This window comes from Orbicella franksi, chromosome 7, assembly GCF_964199315.1.
Source record: "Orbicella franksi chromosome 7, jaOrbFran1.1, whole genome shotgun sequence".
Classification (NCBI taxonomy): domain Eukaryota; kingdom Metazoa; phylum Cnidaria; class Anthozoa; order Scleractinia; family Merulinidae; genus Orbicella; species Orbicella franksi.
The window spans coordinates 19,025,434-19,043,824 of record NC_138151.1 but is presented as its reverse complement, the minus strand read 5'-3'; the positions used below and the strand labels follow the sequence as shown (position 1 = coordinate 19,043,824).

The following is an 18,391-nucleotide window of genomic DNA, read 5'->3' as shown; positions in this document are numbered from 1 at the left end:
CTTCATGTTCTATTTTGACTGGCTTGTGCAATTTGCAAAGGAACTGCCGTTAAACAAGCGCTCCGTTCTCAAGGTTGTTGCCAAACTGTATGATCCTCTTGGTCCACTATTGATCCACTATTCATTACAGTTAAGGCTCTTTTTCAAGACTTATGCAAGTTGAAAGATGCTACATACCAAATTCAGAAGAAAACGTGGTCTTTTTTCAGATTCATGGATTTGGAGACAGTTCAGAAGTGGCGAATGCTGCCGTCGTGTATTCTGAGAATTGAAACGAGCAAGGGTGCTTGCACACGACTCGTCATGAGCAAGGGTCGCCGCACCTCTGGCCAAGCAAACAATTCCAGGACTTAAGCTTCTAGCTGCCTTGATTTTGTCAAGATTGGTTGACCGTGTCCGTGTTGCACTTCTCCCGGTGATCAAGGTTGATGAAGTCTATTGCTGGACCGACTCATGACAACACTGCGCTGGATAAAAGGAATAGGTAGGGAGTACAAGCAGTTCGTGGAGAACAGAGTCAGAGAAATTCGTCAAAATGTGCCGCCTGAATCATAGAGTCACTGCCCTGGGATTGAAAACCCAGCCGACTTGCCTTCTAGAGGAATGAAAGCCGAAGCACTGAAACAGTCTGAAACCTGGTGGTATGGTCCTCCTTGGCTGGTTGAAGGAAAAGAGATCTGGCCTAAATTTGCGAATACCACTGAACCCTCAAGTGTCTACTTCGATGAAATGCGTGTCAGTGACAGACCGAAGCATTGTACTGGGCTAGTTGTTAACGCTAGAATGCCAGCCTTATCAAGCGTGTTCCACCAACAGAGATATAGTGACATTAAGAGATTGTTCCGAGTTACAGCATTTGTGTTAAGATTCCTGCAAAAATTGAAGTCGTGGAGGAATGGCATGGCAGCAGCTGGAACGCTTAGTACAGATGAATATGAGGCTGCAGAAATTCTGTGGTTGCGCGAGATGCAACAAGCAGCGGTAGAATCCCCTCAACTCGAGAGCTTCAAGAAACAGTTGCCAAGACATTAAGACTGCTGCAAGATTCTTGTCATCCATTTTTGAGCTGCCGGAAGTGCAGAGTTTTCTTCCAAACCACAAGGTGAAGTGGAAATTTAATTTAGAACGAGCCCCGTGGTGGGGTGGTTTCTTTGAGCGCATGGTTCGATGTGTTAAACGTTGTCTGAAGATCTTAAAGAATGCCAAGTTGACATATGAAGAGCTCTTGACTCTCGTCGTAGAAATTGAATGTGTGTTGAACTCCAGACCACTCACATACGTGTTTTCAGAGGATAGAGTGGAACCTCTCACCCCTTCTCATTTGTTGACGGGAAGAAGATTACTGTCCATTCCTGATGAATCTATAGTCGCCGAAGAAGAGTCAAGTGATGTTGAAATTCTCACCAGGAGACAGCGTTATGTAACGTCATTGTCGTCCCACTTTTGGAGTCGATGGAAACGAGAGTACGTGGTAGAACTGCGAGAACACCACAGAGTATTAGAGAAGGGAGCTGCCAGCAACTCACCATCAGTTGAGACAGGTGACATTGTCACTGTGATGGAAGAAGGAATGTCTAACCGAGGAATGTGGAAGCTTGGAAAGGTTGTAGATGTGTATCCAGGAAACGATGGTCTAGTAAGAGGAGCCACGGTAGAAGTTGTCTCAAGCAATGGCAAGCGAAAGCCTCTACAGAAACTGTTTCCGTTAGAAGTTCGCGAAACTAGTGATGCAGATGGAGAAGAGCCTGCTAGACCAATTGCCTGCCCTCCAGAGAGACAAAGGAGGCAAGCCGCCATTGAAGGAGAAATGAGAAGAGAAGTCGATCAGTGTCTGGACGAACTGAAAGACTATGATGAACACTGATCGAGGGGGAAAGATGTTTTTAACTTTACGAACTCTGAACTCACCCCTCTCGCCTTAGTACGAGTTTTGTCTGCGCGCGTAATTTCAGGTGATTTTAATTAGCCAATCGCGGCCCAGAATGTGTTCGCGCGTACATTTGAACTTCGCTGTCGTAATTTTGCAGATTTTCATCTTTGTTGTATTTTCTTGCCGTGTTTAAGATTTTAGGCCAGCCTTGCCGCTGTTTTTGGAGTTTTGAGTCTAGCTTCTTCGCCATTTTTAGCCATTGTGATTCGCCGTTTATTGTATGTTCCGGATTACGTGGCTGGTTCATGAAACAGTTCGTATATTTGGAGTCTGAGCCTACAACTCACTGGATTCAATTCCCAACAATATCCTCAAATGCGAAGATATCATGTTTGATAACATTTCTCTTTTGTCCCTTTAACTACACGTAAATTTGTTGGTGTATGACCGAAACATCCTCGGATCTTCTTCGGTCGTCTTCGGCAATATTCGGCAATTGTTCGGAAATGCTCGGAAAATGCTCGGAAACGTTCGTCTGGCCTTCGGAAAAATTTTGGAAAATCTTCGGAAATCTTCGGAAAATCGTCAAAAACGGCGTCATCAGCATGTCTATATAATAAAAAGAACATTACACGTTTGCTCGAAGATATGAATTTTATGTTCTCGTAGTAAAGATAGTTCTTGCCACTCGAACAGAAAATTCATATCTTCTCGCCACCGTGTAATATCCTCTGTATATTGAGGGTTTCAAATTGAAAATTAAAATTAAATATCACGGAGAAAAATGCATTTCCACCAAGTATATACACATATTGTTAGGACTATGGTCATATATTGTCAATTGCTAAAAACAGCAATTGCGCGGCTGTTTTAGCTGCTCTTTGAATTCTGTAATGTATTTTTGTTGTAACGGAAGTCAAATCTGTAAGTTAGTGGCCTTTTTTTCTGTGGCGTACTGTAAGTTTTGTTGTATGCAATGCGTAGATACGTAATCTGTAGACTGTTTTGTAACTGTAGTGTAAGTTCAAATGTAATTGTTTGAGCGACCTTCGGGACCTTTCTGTAGATCACCTACGCGTGAGAAAGCTTCCCGTTAAAATATCATTATTAAAATAAAAAAGTGATTAACCAGATCTCTTTGATGCAGAAAAGAAATGTTATTTCCCATTTGTTGTCAGTTAAGCCAGAATAAAGTTTTAAATTGTATATTCATTCTCCATTTAGTTCGTGACTGAGAAGTGCTTTGCAATTGACATTCGATATTTTGCACGAGTAACGGAAGCCGCAAGGAGTATTTTTGTCGACTGCAATATAGATTTTGAAGACACCTTTCTAAGAGGCTTACTTGCTTCAAATCATGATATCAAGAATAACAATCGGTCTGACTTACCCATGTCAATGTAGTTCGTGACTAAGAGTGTTTCACAATTGAAATTTGATGTTTTACATGCGTACAGCTATCCGCAATTTTTTTAAACCGAATGTCCATTTTGTAGCGCTTAATTATGCTAGGTTAGTTAGTTTTGTGCGTTTCAGATCTATCGAATACTTAAAGTGGCAAAACCCAAGGAAAACAACTTTTTACAAAGATTTAGTCTTCGGAACAAAAGTTACAAACAAAGTTTAAAACCTTAGCAATCTGTTATCAAGGCCAGGTGTCGAAGGTCTAAACAGATGCACCAATGAACGGTGTTACCCGGCCACTAAACCCTACGATCAGCGATACCCCTGAAGGTTATCCAGGTTAGGACATACATCATTGGCGGCTTTAGTTTGTTTCAGATCTATCAAATACTTCAGGTGGTAGAACCCAGTGAAAACACCTTTCTAAGGAACAGACTTGCTTAAAGAACCACAGAACGATCAAATAAACATCAGTACAAACAAAGACCAACCCTGGAAGCACAGTTCATTAATTCTATCGTTGGTTTCAGAGATCCGAACGACAAATCGGCAAAATTAAAACGATAGAGTGCTTTTCACTGGTCAGCGGATTAGCAAAGAACTTAACAACAATCCAAAGAGTGATTGTGTGAAATCGGAAGTGAAAATAAAGGTTAGCCCCAATCACGAGATTAAATAAGGTTTTTGTGATCTTTATAGCTTTAGTCTTTCACAATTACTTCTGACAGTTGACATGGAATGGCTTTTTCGAGTGCTGAAATTTATTTAAGATTTTTATAGAGCATTTTCACTCTCGAGGCCAGCAGCCATGCAAATTTATTGAAAAAATAAGAAAGTGTTCACATATGAAAAGAGTTGAATACCCACAAGATTGGTTTGGGACACCAACCTCTGTTTCATTGTTTTTGGACACCAACATAGCTACCGTGACGTTATGTGAATACGCTCCATAGTGGTAAAGGAACTGCGTATCTTTTTGAATTACTAACAAACTTACAAGTCACTACTTGACTAGTCAATTCTAAGTTGAATTTCACTTGAAATAAACCAATATCACACATTGGTTTTTCACTTGACATTTACCTAGAAATTCCCGTCACTATAAGCTAATCAAACATGCCGGAAAAAGAACAGGGAGAAGAATTTTAATTTTAATTTTTTTTTGAATAAACGTTACATTGAGGCATAGTACATAAAAATAACTATTAAATCAGCTGTTGAATCTAATTATGAATCAACAGGATCTTTACACTCTGTTTTAAAATATCTTGAGCTTTAGTTTCCTTCTATCTGTACCCCATCGTCTACCTCCAAAGTCGACATGAATTGTCTTTGCTACCTGTTGCAAAGTCATGAAAAATAATGCATTTAGGAAATGGCCTTCCTGCTTCAGTGTAGACACCTTCTTATTATATGGCTGGCCCCGTGAGCGGACAAGATGAATCAAATCCTGCGCTGTGATTGGCTACCCGAGCGGGCAAGATGGGGCTATCTTGCCCGCTCGGGTCTACCCGCCGCGTCCCGCAAGAAAAATTTCCCCGAAAGCCATATAATAAATCCTTTATTGACCAAGCTTGTTCGGTCAAGATGGCTGGATATTGGCTTCGTTCTTGTTTTGCGAATTTCTGGACCTCGACTCCGTCTCGGTCAATAAACACGCAAAAAAAGAACTTGGCCAATATCCAGCCATCGTGACCTCACACTTGCTCAATAACCCATACATATTAGTATTAACAACCCACTGATCAATTCCCATTCTCATTTTACATATCACACTTTATACCACGCCATAGTAAATTCAGCCAATCAGAATACACGAAAGCCGTTGTATAGTCGACGGTATTACATCCAACCTTCCCATCGTGCGCCTCACGTAAGTCGCATTGATTGTGTTAGCCATTCTATTTTCCATGGCATGGTATAAAATAGTTATTCAACAGCGCTCTCTCGTGGTATACCATGGAATAACCCTCTTGTCACTTCTATTTTCTTGCCATACACACGAGCCTTTCGAGAAAATACATGTGGCTCGTGGGATATTCCAAGGTATACCACTCGAAAGCGTTGTAAAACTTGTATATATAACACAAATTAGAACTGAGGGTATCAAACAATATACCCTGCTCGATTCGATACCATCGTCGGATTTTACAAAAAGAGAACGAACAAACTAAGCATAAAGTCACCTTAACATGTGTATTTAATGCTTTGCGGTAGGAAATTATGGGTATGTATTTGGAAGGCATTTGCATGGTTTAATAAAGCCCATTGTGTCACAATAACAATTTCTTTTGTTTTAGTTCTCTTAGCCTCAGAAACATATTAGAATTTTAATACATTGAAACTGGTCTACTGTAGTTAAGTTAAATCAAATAGTTAAATAGAGTCAATACAGGATAAAGAAAAGGAAAAAGAAGCTTTGCTCCTCAGCAGGACAAAAAGTTTCAATGGTCAATTACTAAACATAAATAGATTCTAAAGAAACTGTTGCGGCACCGTGTCGGTTGCAAGTGAATTCTTAGCTTATCATCAAAATGACTGAAAAGGTAGGGCTTGCGCTGGAAATGTCTGTCCACAGACCCACTATTTTGTCTTGACCGAAAGATTAATTATTTATTGTTTATTTTATGCAGGACTCATATTGATAGCAGTTTTTATAACTGAAATGGTCATCCTGCATAGATACGTTTCATATCATTATATATAACTGCGGGAGATATGAACGAGCCAAAACACAAGGGGCTGGGGCTGGGGAAAGACATAACTAGAGGGTACATGGACTTCTTTTGAGAAACTGAATAGCCGTTTCTCCACAAACGGAAAATCCCATTGGTTAAAAGGCCATTAACCAGTCATCACCATGTCAATGCCCCATCACACGCACGTCATGCGGTTTGAATCGGTTGTCATCTTGGACCCACACAATCGACAAGTAAACAAAGTACTTCAATCGAAATTGAGGCCCCGTCCATATGTACCAGGAAATTTTTGAAAACGAAGATTTTTCTTCCGTTTAAGCCTTTTGTCCACACCTAAACGGCGTTTTCGAGCGCCGAACACGGAGGTTTTCGAAAACGTTCTCGAGAGTAGATTTTTCAAAAATACCGGCTTATCATTTCCCTATGGACGAACATAAACGGAAGTTTTCGAATACGCTGACATACAGATCGAGTCCAGTCTATCCCGGTCCACGTTCTCCAGCGTGAAAACTCAGACAACTTGTGTCTTTGTTACTTGGGCATCTTTCAATCCTAATAGCATGCATACAGTTGCATTTAACACTGTTAAATCTAAAGCTGACTTTGCCAGGAAGCAATTGAACAAAATAAGGATGCTTTCCATGCCTGTGTCGAGAACAAGGGCTGCAAAAACACGTCCTAAGATTTGAAAGGGGATCGACGCGCAAACATGAGTAAACACCGCACAAAATGACGCCAATAGCTGCTTGTTGGCTCATGTTACTAGCATCGCGCGCATGCTTTTTAAGGGACAGTCTCGTATTTCCGGCGTTTTAACGTTATCGTGTGGACGGACGACTACGCTTTGTGTGAACGCTTATTTTTTGGGAACGAGAAAAAATCTCTTTTCGAAAATATCCGGAAACGATTTGATTTGATTTGAATTCCGAGCAGTAAAAATAATTTGTTTGCTTGGCGATGCCGTCGCTATTCTTCCCACTGGTTTCGAAAAGATCTTAACTTAGTAGCTGTTTCGTCTGCCAGGCAGTAACAGATGACTTCTTTTAGCTGTTTTTTTTTTTTTCGGTGTTAAAGTAGTCTGCGAAGACATCCTTCGACACGCGAGCGAGTGAGGCGACACTGATTGATATTTACTCATTTAGATCCTTTTAGATTTTGTATTAAAAGTCAATTACGCCATTTCATTGTCCCTGGGCGACAGTGTTAAAGATAAGGTGATGACACGGGGGAGGAGACTTCCAGAGAAGTCCACGTATGTCTTCGCGGTCGTTCTCACACTCCGTGTTCCCTCTCGCGCGCTCGAAGAAAAATACAGACTTGCGGCAAAAAAATGTCTTTGGACAGACTAATTCAGTATGGCAGTTCATTTACTTTACCAAATCGTAGTGGATAATTAGCTAAGTGTTAAACAAAACATCGGCAAATATGGTAGGAGGGATACAAAAGGAAGATATAAAAGTCATTAGTCCAATAACCTCAGGGAAACAATACACATGGTTTGTACATGCCAGATTTTGGTTCCAGATTTCCAAGATTGTTTGGGTAACCGCCTTGAGCCATAACTTGTGCTCAGTTTCCAAAGGCGACTATTAACCAACTGTAACTCACTTTGCCGGTCACACAAGCAATCTGACAAATCCTGAGTTTGGTTTTCTAGCCAGTAAATACCGCACTGAGAAACAATAGAGCCAAAAAGACCCAAAACGATACACTTGTGACATATACGTGAAAAATTACATCAACACTGCTCATAACAGCATTACTTGAGTGATCAGTGTTACCTGTTATTATTATGTTTCCTTCGTAATTGAATGCACAGCTGAAAATCTCATCTGTATGGCCTTCAAGTACCTGATGGGGTTGAAGAAGAGTAGCAAACGTTAATTCCACTTCTAACGTCACAAAATATTTCTCATTAAGGAACAAGTAAATCTTAAACCATAAAAAACAGACATCTTTCAACAAATCTGTCCACTCAACCTCAACCCACGTTCACATTATCCCTCAGATAGGATTCAATTATAATTACTTCACACGGCCCCACGGGCTTGTTTGAAGTTATTACATTGTATGAATGACCAAAATGAGGGATCAGTAAAGATGCATGAACACTAAAGAACACAGTGAGTCTTTAAGACATTAAATTGGTCTACTGCGAAATGCGCAAAACGTTTATTTTGGCCAAGGATGTAAATATAGATATACACGTACATGCAAGTATTTGTGCTTGAACATGTGCACGTATTTAAAAAAAGAAAAAAAAAATTTTCTGTGTTTCTATCAAGCTATTGAATATGACTTCACTTGGAATCCTACCCGACTATGTATATGAGGGAAAAATAATTTCAACAATGACAATGACATGACGACAGGATGACGAGGATGGTGGTCTGGATGATAATGGTGACGATGACATTATCAACATTTTACCGAGTTTTCAACTATTTCAGAGGAACTGCGCAGTGCATCTCTTAAAACTGTTACTTTTAATCCAGTTACAGCAACTATTAAGTAGAACCAACAGGTATTTGTTTACATCAGCCACTATCACTATAAAATAAATGAATCCCTTTCTGAAGAAGCACATGGACAAAACGAAGGCTGTCTCACGGAAGTGAGTAACTTCCAGCATCGACATTTAAGTGTCCAGTAATTCTCTTTTCATACCTGTACACATTTCCCAGATAATGGGTCCCAAAGTCTGGCTGTTTTGTCACTGCTAGCTGTCAAACATCTAGTGCCTTGAGGACTGAAAGATATCTAATAATACACAATTGAAAACGAAAATCAAACATGGCACAAAAAGACTCACAAATATAACCTGTTATCAAACAACAAGTAAGGCAGAATGGCCTGTTCACATCACAAAATGTAGTTAAACTTGCTGTATTGCTTAATAACTTGCTTTTCAATTTTTTTTAAAATGTTATATTTCAGCCATCAAATCCTTCCCTCCTGTACCTACACGTAGGTCAACAATCTGGCAAACCACAATACAAGGTAACAGTTAAATTTATAGGAAGTTCACACTCGTTCCCTCAATATCAGAACTCAAACTGTTATCTCAACAATAACTAGCATACCTTTGAAATTTCCCCTTCATGGCCTTCTAGTTTTGAAACACAGTGATGAGTAAGAGCATTATACACTCTTCCAGTACCTAGATAAACCAGACTATATTAGCGGAGCTCCTGTGCACTGAAGGCGTGCAAGCGGAGCCCCATAGCTAGAATTTGATCACCCATCAAGCTAAAAAATTTAGTTGTCACGTGACTCTCCGTATGTACTTTCGTACGTACGTCCGAACAGGATTTGCTACTTGACACTCGCACGTAGTCAACATACCAATTGCGTTTATGGAGATTTCCTCGTTTTTTTGGTCAACTCATTTGGTTTAGTGAAATGCTTGTTGTCGAAACTCTTCAAAGGTTATTGTGTCGAGTAAATCTTAATGATTAGCAGTTTATGGGAGCTCCGCTTTTAGGCTTGGCTAAATCTTTTTACTAAAAACTAGATCAGTGATCAACTGGATCAGTTTAAGAGTTTTCATTGCCTTAGCCATATATATAACAGCCATTATACCATGCTCTACAAATATGGTTAGCGTATTGCATAATGTTTTGGTTCATTTTCATTTCTTTTAGTTTTCATTATTTTGGTGGCGTTTTTGATAAAACAATTTTTCCACTCGCTTGTTGGATACGAGATGATTATAGCCAACTTGGCGCTGGTGCCTCATTGGCTATCTACCATCTCATATCCAACACGCGCTCGTGGAATAATTGTGAAATTATTTCAAGTGAGACATCTTACCATCTGCAGAAGCTGTGGCTACGTACTGACCAGTAAAATCAAAACACACATCCAAAACTTCATCGTCATGACCTCTGCGTGGAATTGAAACAACAACCAACCAAACAAACAAAATCAAGGGTGCTCATAAAGCCACTACATGTAATACAAACAATCAAATGAGAAATAGGATCAGCAGTCCAACCAACGTTAATCGCCATCTACAACTAGGATTATTTAATACAAATATCTATCAATGCATATACTGATGACCTCTTTGCAATGGCTGAATAATTTGGGCCAAAGGTGGCTGCTCTATAGGGAGAGACACGATGAATAAAGTCTCTGAATATAGTGTGCAAGCCCTCGGCAGAATCAATTCATTGTATTGCTTACTCTTACAGTGCCTCTCTGCACAAAAGCAAATGAGTAATTACCAGTAAATGCTACGTGGTTACCAAGTGATGGAAAAGCATTTATTACATCAAGAGTGGAGTAAACGCATTTTTGGTTGATTAATGCTACAGAGAACAGGATTCTCTCTGGCACCTGTGGAAAATGTTTGCCATGCAATCTCCACCATTGTAACTACAATGGTCCATGGAGAAATGCAATGCATTTATTAGTACATTTTGCTGTCACTTTTTCCTCACACAATAATTATATCTTCTTCCTTGGGTAGTTTGTGTAGCTTAAACCCAACTTTACATACATCATTTTAAGCTGTCGTGAAAAGACAGCATACATCTATATATATAATATTTAACTTTCAATAGATATTTTACTATTTAACAAATATCTCTATTAAACCACTGTGATATATGTTAAATAACAGTCTCATTTCGTACCTTAATGTACCAATACACTGTCCTGTCCTGGAGTCCCAAATTTTGCATGTCTTGTCCTACAAACCAATAATCAGAGTATCGCTTCACTAACAGTGAAATGTACCATTCCAATGACTCTAACAATAGTTTAAGGTGGCTCGATCGGATTTTTGAGTGACGATACCGTTCAACTTTGAGCAACAAGAGCAGCACCATTATCAATACAACAGAAAATGGAACGTTACTGGTGTGCTAGAGAAAATGTGGTACATTTCACCAGGATCTGAGTTACCATAGCAACGAGATGACATGATGCCTCGTTTAACATAAGACTGAATAACTTGCAATCAGGGATAATTCTGGAAATACGACGTCGGGATCTCGGACTTGACATGGTTGTCTTAATGATGGCAAAATTTAAAAAAACATCTGTAAAAGCGTTTTCGAGAAAATTACGAGTGAAATTTCAAGGTGTCAACATACAACAAAACCAAACCTGTTTTAAATGTTATTGTTAACTATGTCCACAAGACTAAATGAATCTTATAACATCTAATTACCTCGAGTGAAAATCTCAGAGAAATCGCTCCGTTTGACGTTCAGAAAAATTGGCTTGAATATCAACTGGTGTGGGGTGTTATTTTGCTTTCTATCAAAAACTGCCCTTAAACTTACTAAATTGGGCGGGAATTAAAAAAACACTCGATGAATTTGTTTTAGACTTGGCCTTCAATGAGATTAATTCATATTCAATGTAATCCCGGAGTTTCAAATTAATTGAAACATTTTAAGGCTGCTATTTTTCAGCGTCAACTCAGGACTTGAAAATATTGCACTAATTTTCGCTCATGTTGTTTGTTGTCTTTATTATAATGTTCTTTTGTCTCGAATCACCATGCTATTGTACATTTTTGTATATCATGAATTCATAAAATGCGCGATTGCTTTCCGGCGCTTTTCCGAAGCATGCTAAAATATCCCGAGCTAGCAGGACAATAACAATAAAATATAAGTCTTGTTGATGTTTATGTTAAACATAAACAAGACATCCATCATAGTGATTTTCCGCTTGCGCTGACCACTTGCCCTCGGCGTGGCCGCGTTAACGCGAGATGAGTGAAAGTGTGACATATTCATCGAATGTTTTTTTTCATTCCCGCGCGACAACAAACAATGTGACTCGCTCCGCGCGCAAGTATTTGTTTAGGCTTTTGGTTTCAATGCTTTTAAATTCTTTTCACCTTTTTTAGCTTATAATTATAATTTTGTTTTCTTGCAACTATGCATACCATTCGCATTAAGCTTTTTTTTTTTCAACTTTTATCGCCTATTGTTCCATATACATATTTCAGCGTTTTTAACCATATAATTTATGCATATGATTTCATACTTTTTTCTAGCTTGAGTATTGAAGCTATAGATCTGAAATTTAACAAACATCATCTCTGCATCATTGACTTTAAAACTGTCTTTTTCTGTTTTTGGATTGACTTATTTATAGCTGAGTAATTCGCAATTTTGTTAAGCGTCTCTATGCGCCATAGTTAAAGTCCAAATAATTCCTTCATATTGTCGTGCCACACTACTATAGCTATAGCTCAGTTGGTAACACGCAGGAGCTAGTGCAGTATTGGTTTACTGTCCCGGGGTCACTGGTTCAAATCCAGTACAGAGAGTTTACAAGAAAATCCCTCTCATAATCTCATAACCAAAATATAATGTCTTGACAATAAACTAATTCTATTTGGCTACTTAGATGCAGGAACGTTCCAGCAGTCCAGTGGAATGAATTTTTAAGCATACTGACTCTCCTCTGACTTACACAGTCTGATGATCATCTTGTATTTAAGTTTGCTGGCGGGAGCTATGTATAAAATAATCATTTCAAAATCAAAACTTCTGGGCTCTATTGATGCAATATTGCTTCTATCAATAGACAATACTCTAGCCAACTTTGAGACCAGATGTTTGACTATATCTTGTTCGTGCGGTTGCCCGGGTTGGATAATAAATAAATAAACAAACAAACAAACAAATAAACAAATAAGTAAATAAATAAATGAAATAAAATCTGAATTGGCACAAATGTCTATATCTAGTAACTGGTTAATAAGTCGCAAATACCATTGATCCAGTCACGATAAATGAACTATCAAAGTTGAATTGTGCATTGGAAATTTCCCCTCTGTGACCAATCAGGGTGTGCACTCTCCTGAAAAAGAATATCACATCAGTGATTAAAAATACAATTGAATTTCTTGAAGTAATAAACTCGGGCAGTTCGAGAATGCGGTTGTAACTTGAACTGGTTGCTAACGAGACTAAGCTCTTGTAAGCGATCACAAGCTGAAACAATTCCTTAGTCTCAAGGCAACACTCATTCTCCAGCTGTAAATTGTCTTGAACTTTTTGTTTAAAATCTTTGTCACCAAATATCGTCAAGCGTTGTTACATGATTATGGTACACAGTCAAACCTGTATTAAGTGGACACCCTTGGGACCCTGACTAGTGTCCGCTTAAAGTGCCTATGAAGTAAAAAATAATTGCTGCTTATTTGAAAGGCCTTTCAGAGTAAAGAAGAATGGCGTTTTCCTTTTTGGAATATCTTTTTTCGTTTTAGAGATATTCACGTTTTTGTATTATGCAAATGAGGAAAACGATGATGTCATACGTGGTTCCATTAAAACAGCACAACACTCAATCGAGTATAACTCCAGAAATATTAAAGCAGTGTTCTTCAAACTTGGCACCAGCAATGTACATCACAAAAGAAACAGAATGAAACCTACTATGTTGTTGCCATGGAAACATTCTTGGCTCCCGTCTCTTTCTGTGAAAAACCAAATATCCCCATTTGCAACCTATTAAAGTGGGACAGAGGGTCTTGCTCGGAACACACATGGTTTCCATATTGTCTTAACTCTCCCCATTAGATTGGTGGGAGTGGATGATCCTTGTTTAAGATAAAATCCAGGAATTTTAGTCTTAATTAAAACAGAACCAGCGGCATAACTGTTGTCATGGCAACAGCCTGATGGGCATCATTATGTTTCTTTTGTGATGTAAATTTCTGGTGCCAAGTTTAAAGAACACTGCTTCAATATTTTTAGAGGTATTCTCGATTGAGTGTTGTGCTGTTTCAGTGAAACCACCTATGACGTCACCACTCATTTGCATAATACAAAAACGTAAATATCCCTAAAACGAAAAAAAGATATTCCAAAAAGGAAAACGCCATTCTTCTTTACTTTGGAAAGCCTTTCAAATAAGCAGCAATTATTTTTTACTTCATAGGCACAGGGTGCCCGCTCTAAGCAGGTTCTAATATATTGTGCAATAATGGTAATTATTAACCCTTTAGTAACTCAGTGTAACACAGTGTAAGATCAAAGACTGCTCATAGCACAATGTTCAGTCAGTCAATGCATCAATCTGGGAATAATCCACTTATCTTTTAAAACGACATCGCTGAACAATGTTAAAGGAGTCTGAGCTGAGCTTTCAGAAGTAAAAAGCCCTTAAAGTGTTCACTTATTGCAGGTTTTGTTCAACAAAATGGATAATGTTGGTGTCTGCATCCGCTTAACAGAGGTGTCCGCTGAATGCAGGTTTATTTTACAGTGAATGTAGGAAGAAATTTTTGGGACTCAAGCTAGTGTCCACTTAATAAAGGGTGTTCGCTTAATACGGGGTCCACCTAATACAGGTTTCACTGTATGATCAAGACGTGTACATACAGTCAAACCTCTCCACAACAGCCACTTTGGGGACAGAGGAAAGTGGTGGTTATGGGTAGTTAGGGATGTAATACGAAACCTGTTTTTCTCAGGGGCGCAACATTTTTTTGTCCAAAAAAAAAAAAATGTTTCTTTTACCATATATAACTCAAAATGTATTAATCTAACAGAAAATAAACAGAAACAGAGACCAACCCGTGGAACAGATCAAGTTTGATGATCTTTTACAATAATAAAACATGGTTTTGTATAAACCGTTCGTCAGTTGTTGATTAACTGGCCGTTGCTGAGAGGTCATTTTGGCTGTTGCCGTTGTAGAGACATTAAAATAAGCGTGAATGTATGGACTGTCCGTCAGGACCAAAACAAGTGGCCACTGTAGAGGTGGCCATTACTGGAAGTGCAAGGTCATAATCATACTACAGATTGTCTCGCTAGTTATTTCATATGATTTTGGTGGTGAGCCATTAATAAGAAGAACTAAGAAGTAAAAACTAACCTGCCAGTTGCCGTGTCCCACACACTTACAGTATGATCGAAGGAGCCTGTGAGCAGTTGATCTCCAGTTGTGTTAAACGAACAAGAAATAATTTCTGCTGAATGGCCCTGTGAATGAAAAGAACATTTTAAAATTTCATCTTAAGCTTGGATCACATTTAAGGTGGACTGTATTTTTTCTAACCCTCTATATTTAATGTCAATGGGCTGTCTAAATTTTTCAGAGGTACAACAATCCAGTGATGTTACCATAGCAACAACACCAGGACAAAACACCTTTAATTTTCCCAATTTACTCATCCACCAGACAGATACTTTGCAGATTTTAGTCAACTACGCATACAATCCACTTGTCCAAAAAAATGACAAGAAAAAAAAAAACGTACTAACAAAAGAACAGTAGATAAGTACTTACAGATACTTTTACACTAATCACAGTACCCTGTATATGCAATAGACCATTTTACAGTTGTTTGCTCAGTGACCTGGCCTTTGAATGACAGTGAGGCTGGAGGTGACCTTGTTTTGATACAGATACAGACCTCACTGCTTTTGTAGTGTAAATCAAGTTGTTCTTATGCTAACTAGTTTGCATTTAAAAAAGAAAAGCAGAGGTCTGTATCAAAGCAAGGTCACCGTCAGCCTCACTTGCATTCATAGGCCAGGTAACTAAGCACATAACTGTAAAATGGCCTATTCCAGACAAAGTGTACTATACATATTAAACAATTCTTTTAGTCTCATAGTGTAATCTTTACACCCTTTTGACAACATTGGTATCACTGTGCTAAACAACTCTCTGCATGGTTAGGATCTGCAGTTACAGACCAGGAAGGAATATCAAGGCTATAAATGTACCAAGAAAACAGACAGGACAGCTTGTGATCAATATTTCCTGCACAAAAGATTTCATGCACAAAAGATTTCAGATTTCGGTATTTTATTGTTTTGCACTATTTACATATTTTTACATCCTGTGAACACAGATGGATTTTTAGCTTTTGTTTGAAAACGAAATCACTTAGTGTCCCAACAAGCACATATGGTTTAATACTTTCTTCTAACTTTCACGCACATCTGCAGTTATACAAAGTTTCCGATGTTAGGCCTCCTATCTTTTCTTCATTTTTTCTTCTTTTTTTCTTTCAAAACAAGATGGCTACAGGGCGAAAGTAGCTTCCATCTCAAGCTGCTTTGTAAACCCCCTCTCGAGGACATCGTATTTCTTGACAGTATTCAGCTCAAAACACAAAATATGCTGCTTAAATCTTTCATAGAAAACTTTTAAACAGTTCTTCAATATCGGTGCTACTATTTTCACTTGCCTCACAAGGTCAATGGGGAAGGATTTTTCTCACAAATATCAACTTTGAAAACTGTTCACTCAGATAAGTAATCAAATTGCGCACATGCGCAGAAGAGTGTTAAATGCCCTTTAAGCACATTTTCAAATTTGAGATTAAAAGATTGTAGTACTGTGTAGCAGTATCCTTACTGTACAGACATATCTTTTCTGCTTAGTATAATTTTATGCAACCTGGTCTTACAAGCACTACCACAACTTATGATACTATAAGTTTGGTATGGATAAATGAAATAGTAGAATTGCTTCAATATAAGAATATCAGTTCTACATAATATCTTAATTTATTAATAATTAAATGCAGAAATAGCATCAACTCAGAAAAAAATCTGAGTTTCAGATGGGATTTGAACCTACAACCCATCCACGATCTAGCTGGATGCTCTAACCACTGAGCTACTGGAGACTCTATGGTGAGCAAGGGTGAAATGCTTGAATTAAGTTAATGCCATTTCAGCATTTAATATTCCTTATATTACACACTTTGGAGCCTGGTTATTGATAAATAATTACCCTATTTTTTTCCAAATTTATAATTTAGATTTCCAGCATAAATTTTGGTCCATACATTAAAACAACCAGATACCATGAAACTTGGACAATAGTGGGTAGGATTTAGATCAACTTACAATTCTGTTAACTCAAATAACTTGGAATCAGAAATTGTATATAAAATTGTACACTCACTGATAGGGTAGATATCTCAGCTCCTTTTTGCACATCCCATAACTTAGCTGTTGTATCCATACTTCCAGTTGCCACCACTGTACTTTGTGGATTGAATGCCACACATACCTAAGCCCAGGGAAAGGAATCAAGTTTTATAGGACAGGGTAGGTACAGCAATACTGTCTTAACAGTAAACTTAAACTTAACTTGATAAAAAGTTATATAGGGAGCCTTCACTCATCATAAAATATTCCCTCCACTCTTAAGAAGACTATTAATTTTATGAACAAAGTTGTCCCACCAAGCAGAAGACTAGTGCATCCTGGCCAGGGTCCACCCCAGAATCCTTTGGGGTCTTTCTTCTTAACACAGCAATACAGTATTAGCTTGATTTAAGTTATAGTGGAAACCTCAACGCATCCTAAAACCCCTATTTAGTAGTTTGATACCTCCCATTCTTGTGACCAGGAAAACATGCTCCTCAAGGGAATAATTTGGATTGGCTCCCAAATATGTGGTTTCAAGTTATATATATCTATAATAATTAGAAGCATTTGGGGGTTGATGTTATTGCAAGATGTTGGTAGCACACTGCAATTGAGATTACCCATTTTAAAATACCTTCACTATTACCTTCTCTATTAAAACTGCCAGCAAAAGCTTCAAAATGTTCAGAAGGTCAGAAGGAGAGTCACCAGGCGTTGATTACTTAATGGTGCAAATGCAACCCTTGGTTTTGTAATTTCAGGCGATCAGGCATTAGGTTAAGCAATATTGCCATTGGCAATGTCTAAACTCTGTGATTCCATTTCCTGATGTGGAATTCAAGGACCACATATCATATTTTCTGGTTCAAACACCCCCAGGGTTTATTTGTTTGACTCAAGCAATTTTCTTGAGCCCTGTGTTCATGATGCAAGGATTTTACGTCATTATTTACAAAATATATTTAGCCATTACAGCTACAACTTATCATTTCTGGAATAAATGCTAGAGGGGCTAATCTTCAACTATACCTTACAGACTTGACATTTATGCAGGGCCCAAAATTTCACCAAGAAGTAACCATGCACTGTAGTAGTAATTTGCAATGTGCTATCTGTTGTTGTTGTTGCTGTTGTAGTCGTTCTTCTATTAGATGTTATGGATAGAATGATAGTGGAAATACAAAGTGCTTACAGTAATTATTATATATCAGGGTACAACAACACTTACCGGTAAGCATGAACCTCATAGTCAACAATGACAATAATTACTGAATTAATTAGAATGAGCAGGGATCGACACTAACACTTATCCGCTTTCCATTGGAAAGTAAATTTACTTCTTAGAAAGTAAAAAATCGAAAATGAACCAAAATACTTACCTGATCTGGGAAGTAAACTTTGGGCCATGCGGTAAAGTAAATTTTACATTAAAAAGGCTTACAACTGTAAGTGAAAAACCTTTGTATAAAAAATGATCAAATGATAAAAATAACCATCCAACAACGATTTTCCACTTTCAAAAAGGATGAGTCTACACCATTCTA

At 38.2% G+C, this 18,391-nt stretch overlaps 3 protein-coding genes across 4 annotated transcripts in view; 2 read left to right on the top strand and 1 right to left on the bottom strand.

The window, feature by feature from the left end:
- The first annotated feature begins 603 nt into the window (after nucleotides 1-603).
- LOC145493630 (uncharacterized) lies at nucleotides 604-1,032 on the top strand. The gene has a single exon (XM_081473114.1). The coding sequence runs from the start codon at nucleotides 604-606 to the stop codon at nucleotides 1,030-1,032; it is 429 nt and encodes a 142-aa protein (XP_081329240.1).
- Nucleotides 1,033-1,159: 127 nt separating this feature from the next.
- Nucleotides 1,160-1,864, top strand: LOC145493629 (uncharacterized). Its single transcript, XM_081473113.1, has one exon. The coding sequence runs from the start codon at nucleotides 1,160-1,162 to the stop codon at nucleotides 1,862-1,864; it is 705 nt and encodes a 234-aa protein (XP_081329239.1).
- A 2,643-nt stretch (nucleotides 1,865-4,507) lies between these two features.
- Nucleotides 4,508-18,391, bottom strand: part of LOC145492353 (uncharacterized) — a 53,134-nt gene continuing 39,250 nt past the window's right edge. Inside the window, exons 9-17 of one of the 2 annotated variants that reach the window (XM_081471793.1) lie at nucleotides 16,879-16,986; nucleotides 14,830-14,936; nucleotides 12,717-12,804; nucleotides 10,614-10,669; nucleotides 9,787-9,860; nucleotides 9,057-9,133; nucleotides 8,641-8,733; nucleotides 7,755-7,824; nucleotides 4,508-4,613 (exon numbers count right to left, since the gene is read on the bottom strand). In XM_081471793.1, coding sequence (XP_081327919.1) covers nucleotides 4,579-4,613; nucleotides 7,755-7,824; nucleotides 8,641-8,733; nucleotides 9,057-9,133; nucleotides 9,787-9,860; nucleotides 10,614-10,669; nucleotides 12,717-12,804; nucleotides 14,830-14,936; nucleotides 16,879-16,986 — 708 coding nt within the window. In that variant the 3' untranslated portion in view covers nucleotides 4,508-4,578. Of the gene's footprint in view, nucleotides 4,614-7,626; nucleotides 7,825-8,640; nucleotides 8,734-9,056; nucleotides 9,134-9,786; nucleotides 9,861-10,613; nucleotides 10,670-12,716; nucleotides 12,805-14,829; nucleotides 14,937-16,878; nucleotides 16,987-18,391 lie in introns of those variants that run through there. The other variant, XM_081471792.1, reaches the window with a different exon arrangement.